This window comes from Opisthocomus hoazin, chromosome 4, assembly GCF_030867145.1.
Source record: "Opisthocomus hoazin isolate bOpiHoa1 chromosome 4, bOpiHoa1.hap1, whole genome shotgun sequence".
NCBI classification, from domain to species: domain Eukaryota; kingdom Metazoa; phylum Chordata; class Aves; order Opisthocomiformes; family Opisthocomidae; genus Opisthocomus; species Opisthocomus hoazin.
In genome coordinates this window covers 78,025,570-78,048,264 of record NC_134417.1, presented here as the reverse complement: position 1 = coordinate 78,048,264, position 22,695 = coordinate 78,025,570, and the positions used below count along the sequence as shown (strand labels likewise).

Below are 22,695 nucleotides of genomic sequence, written 5' to 3'. Positions count from 1 at the left end.
GGCCTGGTCTGGTCTTCCTCATTTGCCCTGGTGTTTGGTGGATCCCATCCCCTCCTCCCAAATAAGATGGGGGGTGGAAGTGCCCCCAGCTGTTCTCTGGGCAAGCAACAGGGCCTGTGGCAATCAGTGTTGACTTGGAGCTCTTCAAAGATCAGCAGTCTTAGTAATCCTGAGGGTTAGAAGGTGAAGCAGTGGACATCCAAGACAGCAAGGAGAATAGAGACATCCTATGGCAGAGAATGAGGAATCTTCTTTCCCCAGAGAAAGGAAGGGAATGAAGTCCTTAAAAAGACAAAAAGAATTCTTTTGTATTTGTGTAGGTTTAAGAAAAATGTATTGTTTATTTAGGTGATAAGAAAAGCAAAAGTTGTAACATAGGTGTTATGTCCACTGCAGTGCCAAAAAACTTCATTCAAACCCAATGACAGTAGAAGCACTAGAGAGTGGTTTTGTTCTGAGGCAACATTTAAACTTTTTTAAATAAAATCTTCGATTTCAGACAGTCTGGGACAACTGGTGTCATGGTAGAGTATATAATGTGCTAAAAGGTACTTAAGATATCATGGCATTTTTAAACTCTGTGGTTTTGATCTCTGATTGCAGGAAGGTAGAGTAAAATGCTTGACCGTGGGTCTTTGCTAACTTGCACTGTGTGTTGCTTCCCCCTCTTTTCTCCCTTTACTCGCCCAGTTCGTTTCATCTGGCTAAGGGCGTTGTTAACACAAACCAAGAAGAATCTTTTTTTCTGTTTCTTGAAGCTGACAGATCTGTGTCATCCCTGTAAGAATGAGGACAACTGCTACAAATAACTCAGAGGCGTTACATTTATTTCAGTCACAATTAGGCTAGGATAGAGCCTTCATCCATGCCATGTGTCAGGTTAAAAGTTAAATATAAATCACTCGAACAGTTGAGAGGGTTAGAAAATTTTATACTAAGGCAAAGAAAGCTCTTAAGTAGCTGGTGAAGGCATTCAACGAATTCAGCAGTGAAGATAACCATAACCCTGTGTGACCTGAATTTACACCACTGGTGTCCTTACCCTGTGCCAAGAGGTGTTACAACAAGCAGTCTGTGTTACCTGGTACACGCAGTCAGCGTACCAATGACTTGCTCCCTTCCTGGTGGCAGATGCTCGCAATAAAACGAGGAACAAACTGAGGTGATGTGCCAGAGGTGTTAATGTAATGGGACAAAATTGAGTTTGTGGAGGATTTTGAAGGAGCAGTGGTGTGTGTATTTGGAGTTGTGTGCTACATTATCAAAAGCTTTAGAATTAAGAAAATAACATCACACCCTAAGAAGATGCTATTAAGGCTTGTGTTGTAGCAGACCAATGCTTAGGCTTGAATGTGGGTCAGTTTTATTGCAATGTATGGCTCTTGTCTGATCTCTGTCTTCCAGATTACACAAAGGCTTAGGCGTAGAAAGCCTTCTTACAGTTATGTAAAAATAAGATTTTTGCGTGAGGGAAGGAGAGCCCAACCTAGTTGCTAATTGTTGCTGATAGAGTGGGAAATATCATTGTAAATGCCTGTAGGAGAGGCAACACCTCTGCAGGTAGGAGTCCTGTAGAGTGCCAATAAGTGAATCTGACCTGAAACTGTTCTGCAAGTCTGAGCTAAGAAGATTGGGTGGGGGGGACACCAAAGAGTAGCAGAGGTGGTGTCATCTGACCTGGCAAGGCTACTAGCTCTGGCTGCTCCTCCCTAGCCAGTGGACGCTACGTGGTCTAGAGGATGGTGAGTTCAGCTGCATAATACAGCATCTGAAAAAGTGTCTGTGCCTCACTCTGATCACTCTCTTTGGAGATCACAGACCAATCTATTTGTTTTAAAAGTGGAAGCTTGTCTTCAGCCCAGCTTTCCCCCCCCCCCCCCCCCCCATGTGTTCTGCTATTTGTAATGAATAAAACAAGCAAAACCCATGAACACCTGAGTGAAAAATGTTTACTTAACGCCTCTAGTGTGAGATGAGGCAAAAATGTCAGATGTTGCCTTTAAAGACTTGTGAGTTTACTAACACTGTTTATATTGCTTATTTAAGCTGCTAAGATGCGTATTGCTCAGTGTTCCTGAGTTGTTAGCAGTGCTTTGTTAATGAGCTCTATGCATTGTTGCTTTGCTTTCTTGTTAAATACATTTTGTGAAACTAGAATTTCATACTACTTTACAGGTCGTTTCTCCTTCAAGATGGGGTTGTCTGTTAGAAAAGTTAACTCCTGATGGCTCATGATGGTATCAAAGGCACCTTTTAAATATAGATCACCTGTATCTATATTGTAACTCTTAACATAGATTTAAATTCAAGATAAATTACTTTGAAATAAGTCTTTGACTGTTTAAAGTTAAATTCCTCAGGTGGCTCCAAAGGAAAATGCATGGAGGGTTTCTGTAAATAATATTCACCAGTGTGACTGAAGTGTAAATCTGTTTCTGAAATAAATGGTTCTGTTTCATAGCAAGAAATATGTTTGAATTGCCCACTTAAATGCTTTAGAACTACTGCGAGCAATACTGTTTGTGGCAACCTTCTGTGATTTAGACATAGTTTTGCTGAAAATTGTTTAGCTCTTCGTTGTAATATGGGCAGGCAATTTTGCTGCATATTGCTTAGCTTGCTGCCACAGTTTGAGTTGTAGGAGCACCTGCAGAGTGGGTATTTCCATAACAAGAAAGTAACCTAGTATTAGATTCCTTGCAGCATAAATGATGGTTCAGCTTTTGATTTAACAAGGGGACAAACTAAGAGTTGTTTAAGCCTCACCGTTGTAGGGAAGCAGATGTCACGTGAGTGTAAGTGTGCTGAACCCGGTACAAAGTCAGTGCAGTCCGACATGAATTTCTGCAGTGCCAACCAATACATTGCTGTCTGTACATGAACTGCTAAATTTTATTCTCAGTGCTGCAAGATCCATTCACCTGGGAATATTTTACTACTCTTGTGCATATTGAAATAATTTAATGAAACACTACAATTATTTACCTATTAAGCATCTGTTGACTTAGTGGAGCACTAACTCTGTTCGTAGTAAAATACAAGGCTAACACAAGCATAGTGTCTGCCATGGTGGTCGTAATGCTGGTTCTTTATTTGCACAATAAATGTAATTGCGTTATGCAATTTAGCTTAAATTTAGAATTTATGTTATTTAGGTTAAACCTTGCCATGCTTCGTTGGTATGTGTAGGTACAGGTTGTTCTGTCTTTGAAGACCTGAGACTCTGAGCTTACAGTAGGAATCAGTAGCAAAACTTTAGAATTCAGTGTGCTTGGAAAGATTATTACTTCAGCCTTTTCAAATAAAAAGGGCACTTGACTTTCGTTTGTTAAAATCATAGAATGTTTTGGGTTGGAAGGGACTTGCAGAGGTCATCTAGCCCAACCCCCCCCGCAGTGAGCAGGGACATCTACAACTAGGTCACATTGCTCAGAGCCACGTCCAGCCTGACCTGGAATGTCTCCGGGGAGGGGACATGGACCACCTCTCCGGGCAACCTGTGCAAGTGTTTCACCACCCTTATCATAAAAAATTTCTTCCTTCTATCCAATCTAAATCTACCTCCCTTAGTTTAAAGCCATTACTCCTTGTCCTATCACAACAGGCCTTACTAAAAAAATTGTCCCCATCTCTCTTATAAGCCCCCTTTAAGTACTGAAAGGCCACAATAAGATGTCCCCTCAGCCTTCCCTTCTGCAGGCTGAACAGCCCCAACTCTCTCAGCCTTTCCTCATAGCAGAGGTGTTCCAGCCCTCTGATCATTTTTGTGGCCTCCTCTGGACCCATTCCAACAGGTCCATGTCTTTCCTGTGTTGAGGGCTCCAGAGCTGGACATGGGACTCCAGGTGAGGTCTCACCAGAGTGGAGCAGAGGGGCAGAATCCCTTCCCTTGACCTGCTGGCCACACTGCTTTTCATGCAGCCCAGTATATGGTTGGCCTTCTGGGCTGTGACTGCATGTTGGTGGCTCATGTGCAGCTTTTCATCCCCCAGTACACCCAAGTCCTTCTCCTCAGGGCTGCTCTCAATCCGTTCATCCCCCAGTCTGTATTGATACTAGGGGTTGCCCCGACCCAGATGCAGGACTTGGCCTTGTTGAACCTTGAATGTGGGCTCACTGTTCCAGCTGGTCCGGATCCCTCTGGATGACATCCCATCCCTCAGGCCTGTCAGCTGCACCACTCAGCTTGTTACTGCTTACCCAGTGAATTCTAGCTCTTTACATGATTCTGCAGATGCTGCCTTATGTTTCTTTCTGCCTGCAGATTTTAGTCTTCTGATGCAGAATAGAAAGAATGAGATTTTTAGTGGCTGAAAACCTCATACGCTGATGTCTTTTCTTCTTTGTATTTTCAGTATTAAACTTTCAAACACATTTATAGTTGTTTATAACGCTACCTCAGTGTTGGTGGTGATAATTTAAAATGGCAATGGTACTAATGATAAGTATGCTGCAATGCTGAGATCTAATTAAATGCTGAGTCCTTCTCATGACCTTTTCTGAGCCTGTACATCTTTGGATGCTATTGAGTTATTAGAAAGCCTGTTATGATAAATCCATTCTCTCCTTGGCCATTACAGCTCTGCAGAGTCTTAAAACTATTTCCTGCTAAATATTTATTTTTCCATGCTTAAGTACATTACACACCAGCAAATTATTTTATAAGTAATTTGATGTGATTATTCTGGAAAAGCAAGTCCTCACCCTTGTGTCTCTGCTCCTGGGCATCCCAAACCTTTGGGTCAAAGGGTCGTACCCAGGCAATCATAACTCTCCATCTTAATACCTTACTGCAGGATAACGGGGTTTTCCTTTTTTACCCAAGAGCTGGACAACGTGGTATAGTACTGTCAGTGCAATATGAAGAGTGAATGTTTAAATCTTGTGTTTATTCTAATTTCTTGGTGGTTCTCAATGTGCTGGTTGGTTGCAAAACCAGCGGTAAGCTGTTGCATAAGAAATGAAACATCCATCTGCCAACGGAGAATATTATCCCAACAGGCCAGTCTTAGTAACTGCCTTGGAGAGGCCTACAGCAGAAAGGACAGTTCTGAAGACTAAATGCAAAACAAAACCAAGACTGTCTTCATATCTTTGGGTGGCATCAGGAATCTGAAAGTTTGCACTGCTGAGATGTATGAGTGGTATGTCCAAGTCTTGTTTGCATGAATTAGATTCTACTAATAGTTTCATTTTTTTCTTCTTTAGTATAATGCTTCACCACAGCAGCAAAGAGATATAATAAAGAGTAGGAGTCTGGACAGGAGGCTACAAGAACCAATAGTTTTAACAAAATGGAGGCACAGCACAATTGTGTTGGACACCAATGATAAGGTAGGAGCAAGTTAAATAGCATGCTGGAATACCAACGGTTTCTGATGTGTGAAGTATTTAACAGCAATTAGTATGCATGAATTTCTGAAATCTCATTTTTCTTATGTTCTGTTGTATCATTGTGTATAACATTCAGAGAAACCAAGGGCTGTTTGGTAACTTTACTACTGTGACTTTGAGTAGTAGCTCTTTTCTTGTTATCCTTTAAGTATTTTAGTTAGTGTTACTTCAGGGTTTGGCGTGTACAGCCACTTCAGTTCTAATTGGGAATCTCCCAATTTGGTTTAGGCTATGGAGTATAATTAGGGTTTGAATTCAAGAATTATGGATGTGGGTGAGGTTGTCATGTAAGGTAGAGTGATATTTCATGCCTGAATGTTTTCATCGTAGGGAACACCAAGGAGGAATACACTTGAAAGACTGTAGATGAATAACTGAAATATTTGTAGAATTGAAAGAAAAGTTACACTTGCTAAAGTAAAAAGTATGCCTTAAAGATGTAAATAGCAGTATTATATATAGTGGGTTTATCCCTTTAATGACTGTTCTGTTGATCTGCACTGCAGTACCTCAAAGAAAGGAAAAGCTGTGTGTGGTTCCAGCATGGCTGTAATATTGTTGTTGAAGGACAGAGGACAGTACGGAAAGTGCTGAAACACTTGGCTTTGATCCTGTCCAGAGCTGAGCTGGGTGTTTAGTCTGAAAAGAGCTGCGGCTCAGTAACAACAAAAGCTGTTTTCTGCCTGCTCTTAGGCCATGTTCTTGATAGTCTGTTTTGGGCTGTACAGTAACAGATGCTGCTTAGGGCAACAAGGGGATGGAGCCTCTCCCTCTGCCTGTGTCTCTTTGGTTTGATTTTTGTCCCAGCCGTTTCTGCTTGTGCTGGGACAATCTGCCTGTGGGTGAGGAGGGCTGGTGTGAGCTGAGCGGGGAGGAACTGAAATGGGTCGTGTAGGGTGGTGACTTGCTGGTTTCAGTAACTTCAGAGCAGTCCGTCCCAGGATTCACGGAAACTGAAGTACTTTGTAATGCTGAAATCTTAGCACAGACCACTGTGAATGAGATGCCAGGAAATGGCGTTGTAAGCTCCCTTTTTCTAAAGATACAGGGAGAAACGAAATGAATGTACATTTTGGAGTATGGAGAAAAGCCTATAAATGGGCTGTGTAATTGCAGATGTCAAAGACTAGCTAAAATGTACAAAACACAGTAGTTGTAATGAAAATGGATCTGCTGCCCAGAATGTTACTTTGCTTGACCTGTTGTTTCCAGTATATTTTAATGACTTCCCTTCTTGACATGGAGTATAGGAGAGTGGGTTGTCATGAGTTGATTTAGTTCCTCAGAATAGGATTTATTGGATTTGATGTTAAGCTTTTGAGCTGTCAGTTTAGAATATATCATACATGGTGCTGAGGTGGCAGTGGACTGTGCTTGGCTGGAGACTTTGCACTTGTACATGTTAGTTTAGCTCCAGTGATTCAGAGGTCCCTCTACTGCTCCTTTCCCCTCCTTCCTCCTCCCTACTCATCCTTCTGTACCAAGTGTGTTGTGGCACTGCGTGAGAGGCAACCTAGACAGAGTCCTGATAAATCAAACTGAGTGGCCACTGCCAGCCTCATGTGCAGTTTACACTTCACAGGTATGAACAATTCTGTTGGAGATAGCTCAAAGTTATGGCCTCCCTTTTAAAGGAAGACCTACCTTTTTATTTTTTGGCAGAAGATTCACTGCTGTTTCGGAACGACCTTTATGTAGTGCTGCACTGAATGAGGATGCTCTTGTAAAACATTGAAGAAATGAGCTGTTTACTTTTCTTCAAGACCCAATGTTCAAATACCAAAACCTTAAACCTAGTGAAGCAAACGTGAAAGTGTACAAATGCCTGGTGTAAGAACCAAAAGAAACTGTTCGTATGAACCGCATTTGTAAAGTCTAAGTCGGTAGCTTAAAGTTTCTTTAACAGCGTCAAAACATGCAGGCAGTGTGCATTTTTTTTAATGGCAAGGAGACTATGTAGTTCATATAAAGCACAATGGTAATGCTTTGAGAAAATTAAAAATCTGTAGTGGAGCATTAAACTAGTGTATTGTGGAAAGACAAAATTTTTTTAGTGCATTGATGCACTCGTTTAATTACCACTGTCCGGCTGTTATATATTCTGCTTTAAATCAGTACGTGGAAAGGGAATGGTTTGTGATGACAAATACTAGATTTCTTGTTCCAGAGTTGCATAGTGTATGACAGCTATCTCAAATACAGAATGAAATAGAAAGAAAAACAACTGGTACTTGGCTGGACAGGCACATCAACCCCAAATTAGCTTTTTAGCTGATTCCTAGGGAAGCTGTTTTCTTCTTATTTTCTTCTTCTTTTCCTTATTTGTTTTTCCTGGAAAAACAATGCAACTCAATTCTATGAAAATAGGCTAATCAAAAGTGTGCTTGAAATGTGTTAAAATGTGAAAAACCCAAAAGTATGGGTTTCTATGGCTGATGAGAATTATGAGAATATGGTAACATCAAATGTACTTGTTAATTGTTTATTGGCTGTGGCACATACCTGTTCTTAGGATTGCTGACGTTCTCTTTTATTACGCTACTAAAAGAACTAGGGGGCCACTTCTGTAGGTAGACTTACAAGTGAATTTTAAAGCACGAGTGTGCGGAGTGTTACGTAATGGAGGAAAAGCAAACTGGATTTGGGAGAGCTGCGAAGGGAATTATAAAGAGGGAAGAGGGAGAAGTGCCTTAACTGTAACAGAGAACAAGTGACGTTTTTTGTCTGTTTGAAATTCTTTACCAGATTTCCCAGCTGTGTGTTTGTGCAAACCAATCGCTACTTCAGAGGAAGTGCATGTGCCTTTTTTTCTGTTCCAGATGGGCAATTTTTCTAGTTTTCAGAGATCTAGTACTTTTTTCTTTTGATCTGTAGTTAATGTCTAGTTAAAAACCTGAATCTCTAGAAATTTTCAGTGCTTGATTATAAGGAAATTAATAATAATGATTCACAAAAACTATTAGAGCTGGTATATGCCTTTCTACATGTAGAAGAATTTAATGTACTAATCTTACGTTTACTAACCACACAGAGATATAATCTGTTCTTTAAGATCTTGGTATTTGTTATCTGGTGCCCTGTAATAACTTAGTATTATAAATGTGCTTCATAATTTGATAGCAATGTCATAAAAGAATCTGCCCCTTAAAAAGGATGAAAGCTATGCTTTAAGCTGATACAGTACATATTAACTTTTTTGAAAATGGTTACATGCTAATTAACCCAATTTGAGTGGTCTGTAAATCTTGTAAGAACTCGGTTTAGTAAGCAGGTTTATGATATAACTGACAATATTATGAAGGCTTAAAAAAACTACATTTTTTTTTTCTGATGTGTGAATGTGTATAAAAAGAGAGAGGGAAAGTATCTTCAGGGTTAAAAAAACTCTAAAAGAATTGTACGAAAGTTAATAAGTTATGTTTCCTATTTGAATTTTTTAGGAATCATCAACTGCTTCCAAGGCCAGTTTTCCTGAAAATGAATCCTCTCCTTCTTCACCAAAGCATCAAGCCACAGTCAGTATGCAAAGTCTTTAAATAGATAAGTAGATGTTGTAGAAACTGGGCTATTCATGATTAGAGAATTGAGGGTAAGCCTGCTTGTTATTGAGGAAGAATAATGGGATAAAACTATTGGAAGGCTTTACATTTTAAAAGGCATGCATTGTATCCAACTGTGCTTTCAGGAAAAAAATGTTAATGTCTTTGATTTAAATACAGCTTGGCAATAGGAGATTAAGTTAAAAATTCACTGTGGAATAAAGTTATGTCAAATTGTGTAGAACTCAGTTTACCTTCTCCAATAGCCATGTCTTCTCACCTAGCAACTTGGAAGATAAAACCAGAAACAAACTCCGCCTCTCCACAGAATCCGTCACTGTCAGTAGTCAGTTTTAGTTTTGTAGTATTTGATAGCTTTATTTTTTATTTGTGTTTCAGTCTCCTTTAATTGACATAGAGGACCTGGCATAAGTAAACTGTCATTTTGATTTAGTAGAATAACTACTGGGAGGAGGATTTAAGCTGGTTAAACTCATTATGAATGCTTCAGATTTTTTGCTGCAGTTTGTATTTTGAATCTGATCATTGCATTTTAAACAGTGGGAAGGAACTAAAAAAATAAAGTTTTTATTTTTTTAGTTTTGGAACTGTACTACAATAGCATTGAAATATGTGCCTTGATCAATTTCAGCAGCCCTTTAGTAGGTAACTCAGGGCATTAAAGGCACAATTTCTCCTGTTTCACTCTTAGTCTGCATGAAGAAGAACGATTCTCTGGCTTGCTTATGCTAATCCATTCTTACAACTCTTCAAACAGTTTTCCACAACAAAGTAAACATTGTTTATTAAGCAAGCATAGTTGATAGCCTTACTCACAAGCAATTATTGCTGCATGGATTCTAGTTTCTTTAAATATGTCTCAGACTGTGAATTATTAAAATTGTATTTTGTAGAGGAACTCGCTGCTGCTTTAGATAATAGAAAAACTATATTTTCTTTAGCTGTTTCCTGGGATTTAAATATTACAAAGAAAGCTGGTGAATTTTTGTGTGTTTTGATCCTTAACTAGCTTTCGACTTCCTTTTCCCTGAGTTACATTAATTTTCCCATTAGTACCCCCTAGTGTTGCTGCTAAGTACGGCATTATGATACTTTTCTGAATAATTCTTCTTTGGAGCATTCCCACCAGTTCCACCATAAGTAATTTATTAAAACCATAATTTGAGATAAGTGGACATGATTTGCTCAGTCACTGTGGAAGATGGTGACAGGCTATTCCACTTACTAAAGCCAAGGGTTGATTAGAAGGGTGCAAAGCATAGGACTGTTAGTGGTGGTCTGTGTGAATCGCAAATAAAGGGATCTAAAGAATGGGCTAATTTTTGGGGGGGCGTAGAGGGGTGGGGGAGGGAAGCGACTCATTTTTTCGATTAAAAATATCATTTCTGGAAAATAATGAATATGTCACTGGCTTGGGAAAGCATTCCAGCCCAATGGAGATACTGGATTGAGTAAGAGCAGCAGTTACCATTGGACTGAGGTATCATCTGAACCAGTAGCTAAACACTGTTATCCTTGAAAACAAGTCTTTTCTGTATTTTGTGTGCTGTGCTTGAAACATGTAGGCCTGTTTTTCATTAACCTTAAAACTTTTACCTACATCTTGGGTAAGGGTGTCGTCACAGTATTCCAGCAAAAAATTTTTCTTTAATATTGTATTCTGCAGTTATGGTCCACTTAAATTTGAGATTTAGAGGAGAATGCTGAAGAGAATATCTTCTTTTTTCATTGGCTCTAGAATTGATGGCATTTTTGTATAGTAAAACTAATTTGGATCCTTTCCCTAGTTGATTGTTTAAACTAATAGCTTAGTTCTTAAATTAAGAACTGTTACAAGCTGTTACTGAAGAGAAATTGATTAAAAAAATAATTTAGTATTCCTTTAGCAGCTTTTGCTGGTAGGACAGGGCTGGTGTGACAGGAGAAAACAACAGAATTTCTTACATCATCTTGAGTCACAAATGGCATAAATCAGTGGGTTTCCTTTTTATCCTATAATATTTTTCAAACATTCCTTTATATATTTTATTACCTTTCCATAGAAACTAGAAATACTCACTCCCAAATACTTGAAACTTGCAGATACCCTTGTTGTTCAATGAACTTTTTTCACCATTCACTGACTGATCTCCAAATTTGTACAGAGGCATACCAGTATAAATGATTTTAATCAAAAAGACATAACTAAGTAGTTCAAAGTTCTAATATTTTGTTTGAGGATAGGAAGAAATAGGACATCAGAGAAGCGTTCCACTCATCTGTTTCTGAAATGAATATGTTAATATTTTTATGCATTAAAACAATGTTTTATTTAAAATATGCAATTATGTTAAAATAACTTGGAAGAATTTTGTCAGAAAATTCAGAGTGTTTGTTTGTCAGTTATCTCCTTCTTTAGTAAAGGACACAAACACCAATGTGCTACTACACAAATCATTATAAAGTTATGTTTAAAACTTCCACTGTTTAGTACCACAAATAATTGATTTTTGGCTTGGCCAAAACACCTAGGCCTTGAAGGAAAGCTTTTTACTCACTGAATGGTAATGAGTACTTTCCCAAAGGAAATTTGATTTTGCTGGTCTCTACATATTTAAATATACTTGAGACAGTTTCTTGAAGTTGTAACATGGGCAAAGATGGCTCATTGACAGAAATTGATTATTTGGGGAATTGAATTCAGTGCCACAATGACAATAGAAACAGGTTTTCTTTTATATTTATTGTGTCTTATGCTGTCTTACAGGGTCAAGAGAAGTATGGATTATTGAATGTGACAAAAATTACAGAAAATGGGAAGAAAGTTCGGTAAGTCTTGAACTTCTAGAAGGGCAAAGGGGTTTGTATAAGATACCTGACTTTTATATTAGAACAGCATACTGGGTTTTGCAATTTTTTACTTTTTGTCTGAATTTGCCTTGGAGTTTTTCATGTAGGACACAGTGTTTCTTTATCCTAAGGTATGTGTTTCTCCCGGTGAGTGAAAGATAATGGACTTCGGAGAGCCAGAGGCTCCTGTGTGCCAGGGTTCCGCCCAGGGCAGTGATGTCAGGAAGGTGTACCGAGAGTGAGCATTTAAAAAGGGGCTTGATTTATTTTTTTTAAGAGAAAATCTCTATATTTTATAGCCTATCTTGTTCCTTGGATAGCATCGGTGTAAGAGGGGCTTTCAGACTTCATCTCCTTTCCTTTCCAGGGAGTGTGCATGTCATGTGCACCCTAATTCTTCCTTCACTCTGCTTGTGAAAGGTTTGAAGCAGAACGTATCACTCAGTTGGTCTCCCTCTAGGTGATGAATGACCTCGTTTTTAACTTCCATTCTCTGCCTCACAGGCAGGCATTTACATTATAAATCACCATATATAATCTCAAGTAATACTGTCTAACATAGGTTTCTGGTGTTCTACAAAGAGTCGGTGTTATATACGGTGTAAGTGTGGCACATCCTCAGATGTAATTTAGGTTTACTTTTTAAAAAAATTAGAAGTAAAAAAAGTAATCTAATCTTTTAGGTCTAATGCCATACTATATCTAGTTCAGTGTTTCTCAGACTTTTGATATGTGAAGCATTCTTTTCCTGAGAGTTAAGTAGTCAACACCTAGCTGATACTCCAGAGCCACCCTGACCTAGTCCAGAGCAGCTGGGCAGCACATCTGACCCCCAGTTTGGTTCCTCAGAGCTGCTCCTGAGAGCTTGGTGGGAAAGGGTGGACAATGGCTCATGTAAACTGCTACTGACACGGTATGCTGTCACTGTTTATATTGCATCTGTTGGAGTCATTGATCTGGATTCTGTGCTGCTATACAGAAAGATGCAGCACGGCCATCCTGTCACTTTGGGAGCTGTTGAATAATCACAGAATCACAGCATGGTAGGGGTTGGAAGGGACCTCTGTGGGTCATCTAGTCCAACCCTCCTGCCGAAGCAGGGTCACCTACAGTAGGCTGCACAGGACCTTGTCCAGGTGGGTCTTGAATATCTCCAGAGAAGGAGACTCCACAACCTCTCTGGGCAGCCTGTTCCAGGGCTCTGTCACCCTCAGAGGGAAGAAGTTCTTCCTCATGTTCAGACGGAACTTCCTGTGCTTGTTTGTGCCCATTGCCCCTTGTCCTGTCTCTGGGCACTACTGAAAAGAGCTTGGCACCATCCTCCTGACACCCACCCTTCAGATATTTGTAAGTATATATTAGGTCCCCTCGCAGCCTTCTCTTCTTCAGGCTAAACAAGCCCAGCTCCCTCAGCCTCTACTTGTAGGAGAGATGTTCCACTCCCCTCACCATCCTCATAGCCCTCCGCTGGACTCTCTGCAGTAGCTCTTCATCTTTCTTGAACTGGGGAGCCCAGAACTGGACACAGTACTCCAGATGAGGCCTCACCAGGGCAGTGTAGAGGGGAAGGAGAACCTCCCTTGTCCTGCTGGCCACACTCTTCTTGATGCATCCCAGGATCCCATTGGCTTTCTTGGCAGCCAGGGCACACTGCTGGCTCATGGTTAACCTGTGGTCCACCAGGACACCCAGGTCCCTCTCCACAGACCTGCTCTCCAGCAGGTCCACCCCAGGCCTGTACTGATGCATGGGGTTGTTCCTCCCCAGGTGCAGGACCCTGCATTTGGCTTTGTTGAACCTCATCAGGTTCCTCTCTGCCCAACTTTCCAGCCTATCCAGGTCACCCTGAATGGCAGCACAGCCTTCTGGTGTATCTACCACACCTCCCAGTTTGGTGTCATCAGCAAACTTGCTGAGGGTACATTCTAACTCTTCATCCAGGTCGTTGATGAAGAAGTTAAACAAGGCTGGGCCCAGTACTGACCCCTGGGGGACACCACTTGTCACCAGCCTCCAACTAGACTCAGCGCCGCTGATGACAACCCTCTGAGTTCTGCCATTCAGCCAGTTCTCAATCCACCTCAATAATTCATGTTTGGGCAATGGGAAGAGACTGTCAGGGCTTTTTTTAACCTCAGGAGGACAGGTACTCGGGCATAAAAGCAAGTAGTGAGACAGCTGGAAAAACTAACTCATTTGTTCTTTTTCTGCATTTTTTTTAGATGTGTAGCAAATATGTTATTGCCAACGTAAATGAGCTTATTACATAAACGTGGGACACTTGTATGCGTATTAGATGTGATCAGTCAATTTGAGAATTATGCATTACTTTGGCATAATCTATTATTTACACAGTAGGCTGAGAGTTCCAGATTAGCCCCTTTGAAATTATAATTGTATGGTGTTTCTTCTGGTGAACTGCTTCCACTACTAATTAGCTTTTTTTGATTTAGATTTTGATGCTCAGGCTGGGACTGTTAACATATGTTCCCTTCTGCAAGTATGATAGCAATTAAGACTGACTGGTGGCACTAATGACCATATATGTGGTTAAGTATATTAACATACAGGTCAGCTGGGCAGCAATGATCGACAGTTTAAATATCGACTTTCAAAGTCAATTTATCTTATGTTTGTTTACAAATATTTACAGAAAGAATTGGATGTCGTCATGGGCAGTATTACAAGGTTCGTCACTGCTGTTCACTAAAACCCAAGGAAGTGGAACTGGCTGGGTAAGCTCAGGAACAACCCCCACCCTCATTTAAGTGTTAATCACGTAAAGCACAATAAATTAAAGTCCTATTATTTGTACAGCTTAAATACCCATATGGGTGCATAATTTAGAAAAAGGAAGTGTAATTTAGCAGGAAAATAGTTTAATGTAACAATTATGGTGTAGAATGAGAAGAAAACCAGTTGTACTTCTTAGACTTCAGAAACACTTTTATATTTGATAAGTAAGAAACTGATATTCAGGTGCCCTGCAACCTTTCAGTTTTTGCTCCAGGCCAGTTATTTTTGTGTTCCTTACTTATGTGTTTGTCTAAACAGTTTGTTTGTTCTACCATCTCGGATATTTTTTCATAAACTCCTGGTAATTTTGAATGTTACACATATAGTAAAGGTAATAGTCTGACACCTTGTCTGGTTGCATTGGTCTAATTGAATAATGTAGTATTGTTGCCTTATTTAATCTTTGCCTTGGTGGATTCCATATTTTGTTTTCTATCTGCATAGTGCATGAGAAGTAATTGTATCTATTTTAATGTCTGATTGAGACCTAAAGACAAACATCACACTGAAGATGCTGATTATTCAATTTTTATATCGTCTCTAGTTTAACAGCACTATAATTAAATTGGCTATATTTATCTGGCTGCATCCCTACGTGAATAGGTGTAGAAATGGTTCTTTATCTACGGCTTACCTACTTTTGGAGGTCTGCTGTTAAACTGTGTGGATCTCCTATAATAACTAAAGAGAAGGTAGATTCAGTATTTGTTATTCCAATGTATTATCATACAAATTCCAGCAAAATTGCATCTTACACATACATGCTATCTTGCTGTGTTTTGCTGATCTTTCTGCTTGATTTGCTTTCTCCTGCTGCGCTTTTTTTGGGGTAGTGAATTGGTATTGACAATTCTTTTCTAAAGCATTGAGTTCATTTCAGAGCTGTAAAAAATCTTTTTCCCTTCTGTTATTGTAGAAAGGGTGGTTGGAAAAAAATGGGTGAGGACAGATAAATAACAACATTGGGGGTAGAAGAGAATGGAGAGAGTCAAGTTGGGCAAGGTGGTCAAGCAGAAGGAACAGAGAAGGGAAGGAGAAAGAATAAAGATTAAAGGCGTGAGATAAGGTGAATTATGCGCTGTCTGGTAGGAAGTGGGCTTGGTGACCTAAGGAGGTCTGCCCGCATCATATGTAGGGAGGGGGAAAGAACATGATGTGCTTTGTCTCTGATGCACAGAAAAAGGAGTAGAAACACCTATATATCTGAAAGTTACCAACTTTCCCACCTGTAAACATTGGGGCACTAGGTAAATATAACTACCATTATTCATCAGTGAGAAAAGTTTTTTCAATAGGTACATGAACAAAACTTGTGAATTTTTTCAATACAACTTTTATAACGAAGTATGTTGGAGAAATATTGAAGAACCTTAGAAGGTGAGATTTGAAGCAGAGAGTACTGGGATTTGGAAGGTTTTAAAACTCATTCCTTTACCTTCCTTCATGCCCTTCAGTCATTGTCTATTGTTTAGTCAAGTTCAGTTTCATCATCCTACTTCATAAAATGGAAAATTCCCAGCCATTCTGAGGTGAGTTTTGATATTTAGTCTCGGTGCACAACGAATACTATTATTTTTTCAGCACACTAATATTAATGATGGAAACTTATAACTTGCAGTTTGCTCTTATAGCTAAGGATCCAAAAAGTACTTTAATTTTATAAATACGCATGTTTGGAAAGTAAAACATTGCACCTGAGTAACTAATCAAGTTCCAAAAATATGATTGCAGCTACTAGTACTCTTAATCCAAATGTAGCTGCAGATAAAAAAAAAAAACACCAAAACTATATGTTGATATCATAAAACCACATGGTGCTAAACTATGGTACTGTTTATGAATGTATGATAATGTTATGAATGAATGTGTGCCCAAATGAATTATCCACAAAAAATAGTCATGCAATTCTGCTTATTGCTTAGGCATACTAGTATAAGTTCTTTTACACCTTCCAAACACTCATTGGGGGGTGGGGGTGGGGTGGAAGGCAAATTCTTTTAATAATTTAAGTGGAGCAAAAGTATCATAGTCACAGTATTTCTGTACAAGACTGTCAGATATGTATACTGTTAAGTATTGGAGTAGGGTCAGCAAAATAAATATCAATGGCATGAACAGAATAAAGTGAAGCTGGAAATATTAAGCTTTCAAGGACTTTGTCTTGTATACATGCATACTTGCAGTTGGCTTTGTAAATATGTAATTAAACATTCAACAGAAGCTCTTTTTGCTCTCTGTAGGAAATTTTTTGGGGGTGTTAAAAAATTCCACCTCACCCCTCAAACTTTGATCTGTGTCAGTCTTCTAATAAGGTGAAATCAAGTCTTAGCAGTTTGACGTATAAGAATTACATTTCTTCTTCACCTTGTGAGAAGAGTATTTGTGTAGCATTCATCTAGTGATTGATATAACCATATCTTTTTTTGTGCATTGTTTTGTGACTTCATCACTTTTCTTCCTTTTTCTCATCAAGTCATTTTGCCAAGGGGGCTCAATTCCTGAGCTCTTGCTCTCGCTGCTTTCTTCTTGGAAAAATGCTCTCAGTCGTCGACCTGCTGTCACCTATGTAAACTCTGACCAAGTTTCAGCTATCACTGTATGTGTTCTTGTTGCATGCCTCTTGTCACTGTAAGGCTGTTTGCCACTAATCTTGAAAGTAAATCTGTTTTTTTCCAAGGTTTAAGTTTTGTCACTTCATGTAACACCTTGTGTATCCTGTTTGCTGTTTTCTGAAAGTCATCCAAGGTGCAAATTAACCCCAGTGTTTTGCAGTAATCCTGTATTCTAATGGAACAAAGTAGTAAGAGTCTCTGGTTCATCAGTGCCAGAATTATAATCCCAAATTTGCCTACTATTTGAACCACTAGTGTCTTGACTGAAAACCAGCATGATATGGTCAGTTTTTTAACAGTTACGTTATGTCTAATTCTTTCTAACACAACTAATTTAGGATGTTTGTAAGGTGCCTATGATGCCATTGGTATAATGATGTACATGTTGTTAGTTAATTCTAGCTATGATTGGAATACCCCTAAGTGTAAATGTTACGCATAAAAGAGCTCAAGGGCATTCTGGCTATATGCCACATAGAGAAAGCTGATGTAAATTTGTGGGACTCTTTAGATATATAAATTAAGCATCTGTAGTTAGGTTTTGAAGTGTAGATGCCAAGCATAGAAGTACTGCTTATGCTACTTCTGGTGTGAATGAGTTGTAATAGGTATAGCCAGATTTTAGCAATGGGGCTCCATGAAACACAGCAAATGGTGACTGCTTAGAAGGATGAATCTGTCAGCCTTCTGTAATAGGTCCCTGTCCTCAGTGTCAGGTACAGTGGTAGTAAACCAGAAGCGGGTAAATTTCTCAAACATCAAGGCAATAAATGTTGTTCAAAGTTCATCTGGGCAAACTCTTGTTTACTGTGTTACACCACTGTGTTTATAGCCAAGGATGCTGTATGTAGATTACTGCAGTTCATCAGTATTGTGCAGCTGATTACACGGGAGCTCAGGTGATTACCATGAAAACTATTTGGAGTGCAAATACTCCTATCAGATCTTATACTCCTGTCAGATCCTGGCTCCAAAAAACTTCCATCATTTTGCTATAACAATAAAGAACATCTTTATATTTGTATTTTTTTTATTAAAGCTGCAAGTTCTGAACTCCCTTACCAGCCACAAAGGAGCACCTGTCCCCTCAGCTCTATTTCTGCAGTCCATGCGTGGCTGAGGAGGACTTGGAATTAAAACGTTCTACCCAGCTCTAATTAGAAACAGAATTATGAGAACAGCAGGTGTCATTTGTACATCCAAAGTCTTCCCATAAAGAACATCCAGTTCTGTGGCCAAAGAACCCTGGAATATATCACAGTGCTGACTGTGTGGCTTGTCCTGTGGGGGCTTCCAGGACTTGGAGGAAACTCCTGCAAAGATTGAAAAGGCCTTGTATTTATTGATGTCAGCATACGTCTTTAAGGCAGTCCTTAAGCTACACAGCATCTGCTATGTCTAAAGCAAAAAAATCCCCCTACTCTTTCCAGAAAGTAGAAGTTCTCTGCCCTACAACTAGCATAAGCTTTTTTCCTAGAAAAAGATGTCGTAAGTGACTTTAGGACAGCTTCATGTCTAGGACAGCTGGCAGCACCATGTATAGACTTCTCCCTCTGTCTCACACTGCTACGCTTTCCGAACTTCTTGGGCAGCTCGAAAGAGAAGTCCAGTAAGAAGAAGGTGTCCGCTCAGTAAGAGCTGAATTTATCCTGATTAGTGCTGACTTGGTAGCACTCTCTGTGTTAGGAGAGCAGACTTTATATTTAAGTGGCAGCATGCTAAAGCGAAATGTTTTCTTTTTACTGCTTACACCAAAACCTGCTTGCTTCAGGAGAGTTTGATTGCCTTTAGCTAACCTTTGTGTGCAGAGCATCTGAGCAGCCCTGTACAGGGCTTGCTCTTGGAAGCTGTCAAGGAGGCAAGTGGCTGCTGGCATCTTGTTTTCATACACCCAGGAGCAGAAAAGAACGTTGACAGGAAACCTCGTAGGAGAGCCTGCATGCTAAACTTAAAATTTCCTTGAATAAAGAAATGAAGTTTATGATGAGTGTATAATACATTAGTATATAGGAGGAGCTCTGCAGAGTGCCTGGGTGGTTTGCATGGGTCTCCCCATCCTTGGATCTCACACAGCACTTTGGGCACTGCTTGTGTGAAGGAGCGGGGGAAGGCTACTTTTTTTCCCCTCTGAGAAATTTAGCTTCTAGTTTTTGGTTTATGTGCTTCTCTGAAATGCTAAAGGGAGTCAGACCAAAAAGGTGGGTGGAGTGTGAAGGTTTTGAGGTAGTCTTGTGATCTGTCAGGTGGGGAGTTCAAGCTAATGTGTTGGAAGGCTTTCCTTTTGGTCAAAACAGCAGTGACCATTCTGTTTGTTGTTGTTTGTTGATTTCGCCTGTAGCAGGTTGTCCCCTGTGCTTCTCAGCATCATCTGGGTGGTGTTTTCAACGAATCCCCCCTCCCTGATCCCGCAGAGGACTTTGGCAATAGTCCCCAGCTCTCCAGTGCCAAACTCTATAAATTGATTTCCACCCCCCCCACCCTCCCCACCCCCCTCCCCCAGCATGCAGCAAGATTGATTTAGGCTGGCTGTGAGGAAGTGTGTGGCTGGGGCACTTGGATCATAAGTGAAGCAATTCTGTGAATCTGTCTAAATAGGCAGCTGCTGTGTAGCCGCCCACAGCTGCAAGAGCCGTGGTGGCCCAGGGGATGGTTCCTGTCCCTGTGGGCTCTGCTGCTGAGCTGGGCCTCTCTCAAAAGCTCTGCAATAATTAATTAGAAATGTTCTTGGATGAGATAGCTGAGAATTCAGTTAGAAGCAGAAGAGGGTTGGGTTTTTTCCCCCCACAAGTACTAGTTGGCATTGGGTAAGTTGGAAATATTCCCCCATTCTGGAGTAAAATAAAGAAGTTAAGATGCTACTTTCCATTCAACACTTAATTGCGCTTAGGACTCAAGGCAGGGAAATTTTCCAGTGGTAAACAGCCTTTCTAAAACTCAATTATTATTAATTAACACCCATGCTGGGAATTTAATCAGAAGCAGCAGATTAGTTCTGTTTTCTGAACTGTTTTTTCTCCCCTTGGATATGGCTGTTCTCGTACAGGGTGGAAAACTCGTGTTCGCAGGAAGGAGTGTGTCTGGGGGCTTATGTCCCCCAGAGGTGTCACACGAACAGCATTCGCACATCAAAGACTTCTTAAAGAAACAGAAAAGAATCTTTCTGATGGATGAAATGCTATAAGCTTTCCCTAGAACTACAACATTAAATTTCTGTGCTACAACCAGTGGCTTACAGCTTTCCCTGTTCCACATTTTTCTTATTTTACTCGCAGATAGAGCCTTTTATTTGTATGGGTCGCTGAAGTGGTTTCTTTGAGGAATGATATTTCAAAGCTATGTGGTGTAGGTTGAAACCTTAGTAAAGTACTTTTTAAAAAAAAATAAGTGATACCTACTATAAATATAGAAGTAGTAGGTAAAAATAGCTCCCTGATGTTTTCCTCCAAATAGTTTGAAGGGTTGCTTGTGGGTTAGATGCTTTTTTTAAATGACTTCGGTTATTTGCTGTTTGTTGAGTAGCTAGACAGTGAAATTGAGTTCTGTTTATTTGCTAGGATATGGTCCAGTATTGCAATAGAAGCAGTACAGAAAAATATAAAATAGCGTGAAAAGTATTGTTGGAAATGTATGTGTGAGTGTATATATATACACACACGTGTGTGTATATACATATACACTACATACATAGTGAAAATGTAAAAACTAAAAGTGCTTTTTCAGTGCAGGAGGGGTGTGATTCCTATCTGGCAAAGCTACTATTTCTGGTTTTATTTTTGATTTTATATACAACCATTGGTTAACTGACAGAATGGGGGTTTTTTGTTCAGTTACGTATCAGCCAGTTTTGTTTAAAGCTTGGCACTATCTTGAGTAAAACCAAGCTACACTAAAAGGCTACTTGGACTTCTAGCATTTGTGACAGGAGAAAAAGCTCCGCTGGAATCTGGTTGGCATTTAAAGTTATGGAATTTTAAGGGCTTTAAGCTGAGCAGCTTTTAATAGGCATGCTTAAAGGGTGTTTTGTGTGTGTTTTTTGTTTAGTTTTTGTTTTTCTTGTATCATGCCTGTTGATTTGTGGCAAAGTACTGTATTTGGGTTAAGTTGTATAGAGAGTAAATAATGTATGTTATATTTAGAGGATTGCAGGACTGTGTACCTGTTAGGAGCTTATTTCTTTGTTTTTAACTTTGTTATCATTGTGGTTTTATTTTTTTCCTCTCCAGAAGTTTGGTGTCAATCAGTCTAAGCCAGAATTTACAGTGGATCTCAAAGGGGCACTGATTGACTGGGCCTCAAAGGACAAATCGAGCAAAAAGAATGTTATTGAGGTAAATTATTTTATTTAAATGCAGAATTATATGGACTTTAATGACTTAGGAAATTTTCTCTAAACTTAAAAATAAAAAAGTTTAATTGAGCTTTCTGCCTTTCTTCCCACTCAAATGTACGTGTCTTTTAGTACCTGCAAGAAATGTACGTTTTTAATATGTCTGTATGGGATAGACTTTTAAATCTTAAGCAGACTATTTACTGTTTTCACTGGTAACTGTTCTTGAGTGGCTATGTATTATCTAAGAGTTATGCCAGGGAAAAGTTTATTTTGATTTAGGTAATTTCATTTTCAAATTCTAGTGTGTTTATCAATTCTGATGATACCTGTTTTTATTTCTTTAAAGCTAAAAACCCGCCAAGGAACAGAGCTCCTAATTCAATCTGACAATGACAGCTTTATTAATGAATGGTATAAAGTTCTTAACTATACCATCAACAATCAGGTATGTGTTTGAATCGTGAAGGCTCTATTTTCAAGGTAATGTTATTTAATAAAGTAATTGATGTAATGATTCCTAGTGCTTCATGTATATCTTCGTTTCCTGATTTTCTTGAGTGTGGGCAGGAGGTTGAGGATATGGCAGTTCCTGGTGGTGACAAGTGCAATATAATTCATAGTGGTAAAGGAAGAAGGATGGTCCACAGGATTAAGAACCAGGAGATGTGGGCTGACCTCTAGCTGACAAATGTGCTTGCTTCTGTGGCCAAATACTTGTTCTGTCTCAGTGACCTGGAAGGTTCTGACAGAGAGGGAGTAAAAGGGGGAGGACTGCCAAGAGAGTGCTTCATGACATACGTTAACCAGTGTTTGATACTGCTTTTCACTTACTAAGGCTGCACTAAAGTGCAAATTAAAAGCCCTGGCAAATTACTACATTATCTCTTCTTATCAGACAGCGTAATGCCAACTATTTAATCAACAGAAAAGCTATCAAGTATTTGCTCTTGATATTGCCAAACAAGATTTACTACTGTCTTTGAATTCAGAAGAAGTTTGAGGAGATCTTGGAGGAAATATTCCTCTCATATGAAGTTGACTTCATGTGTATTCTTAATTTTAATTTTAATTTAAGTTTTAATTCTTAGTCCTGGGTGCTGCCCGTAAGCTGCGTTTATGTTGCTTTTGATGTTAGCAGTGGCCTTAATTTCTCTTAGCTCTGATAATGTTTTCC

General features: G+C 39.5%; 1 protein-coding gene across 8 annotated transcripts in view; it reads left to right on the top strand.

Moving 5' to 3' along the window:
- Positions 1-22,695, top strand: part of ARHGAP12 (Rho GTPase activating protein 12) — an 83,808-nt gene that overhangs the window by 47,954 nt on the left and 13,159 nt on the right. For 6 of the 8 annotated variants that reach the window (XM_075419663.1, XM_075419662.1, XM_075419661.1 and 3 more), the window contains 7 exons: positions 5,209-5,334; positions 8,835-8,909; positions 11,701-11,762; positions 14,437-14,518; positions 17,053-17,175; positions 21,415-21,519; positions 21,868-21,966. In XM_075419663.1, the coding sequence (XP_075275778.1) occupies positions 5,209-5,334; positions 8,835-8,909; positions 11,701-11,762; positions 14,437-14,518; positions 17,053-17,175; positions 21,415-21,519; positions 21,868-21,966 (672 nt within the window). The remainder of the gene's footprint in view (positions 1-5,208; positions 5,335-8,834; positions 8,910-11,700; positions 11,763-14,436; positions 14,519-17,052; positions 17,176-21,414; positions 21,520-21,867; positions 21,967-22,695) is intronic. The other 2 variants (XM_075419660.1, XM_075419658.1) reach the window with 1 other exon arrangement.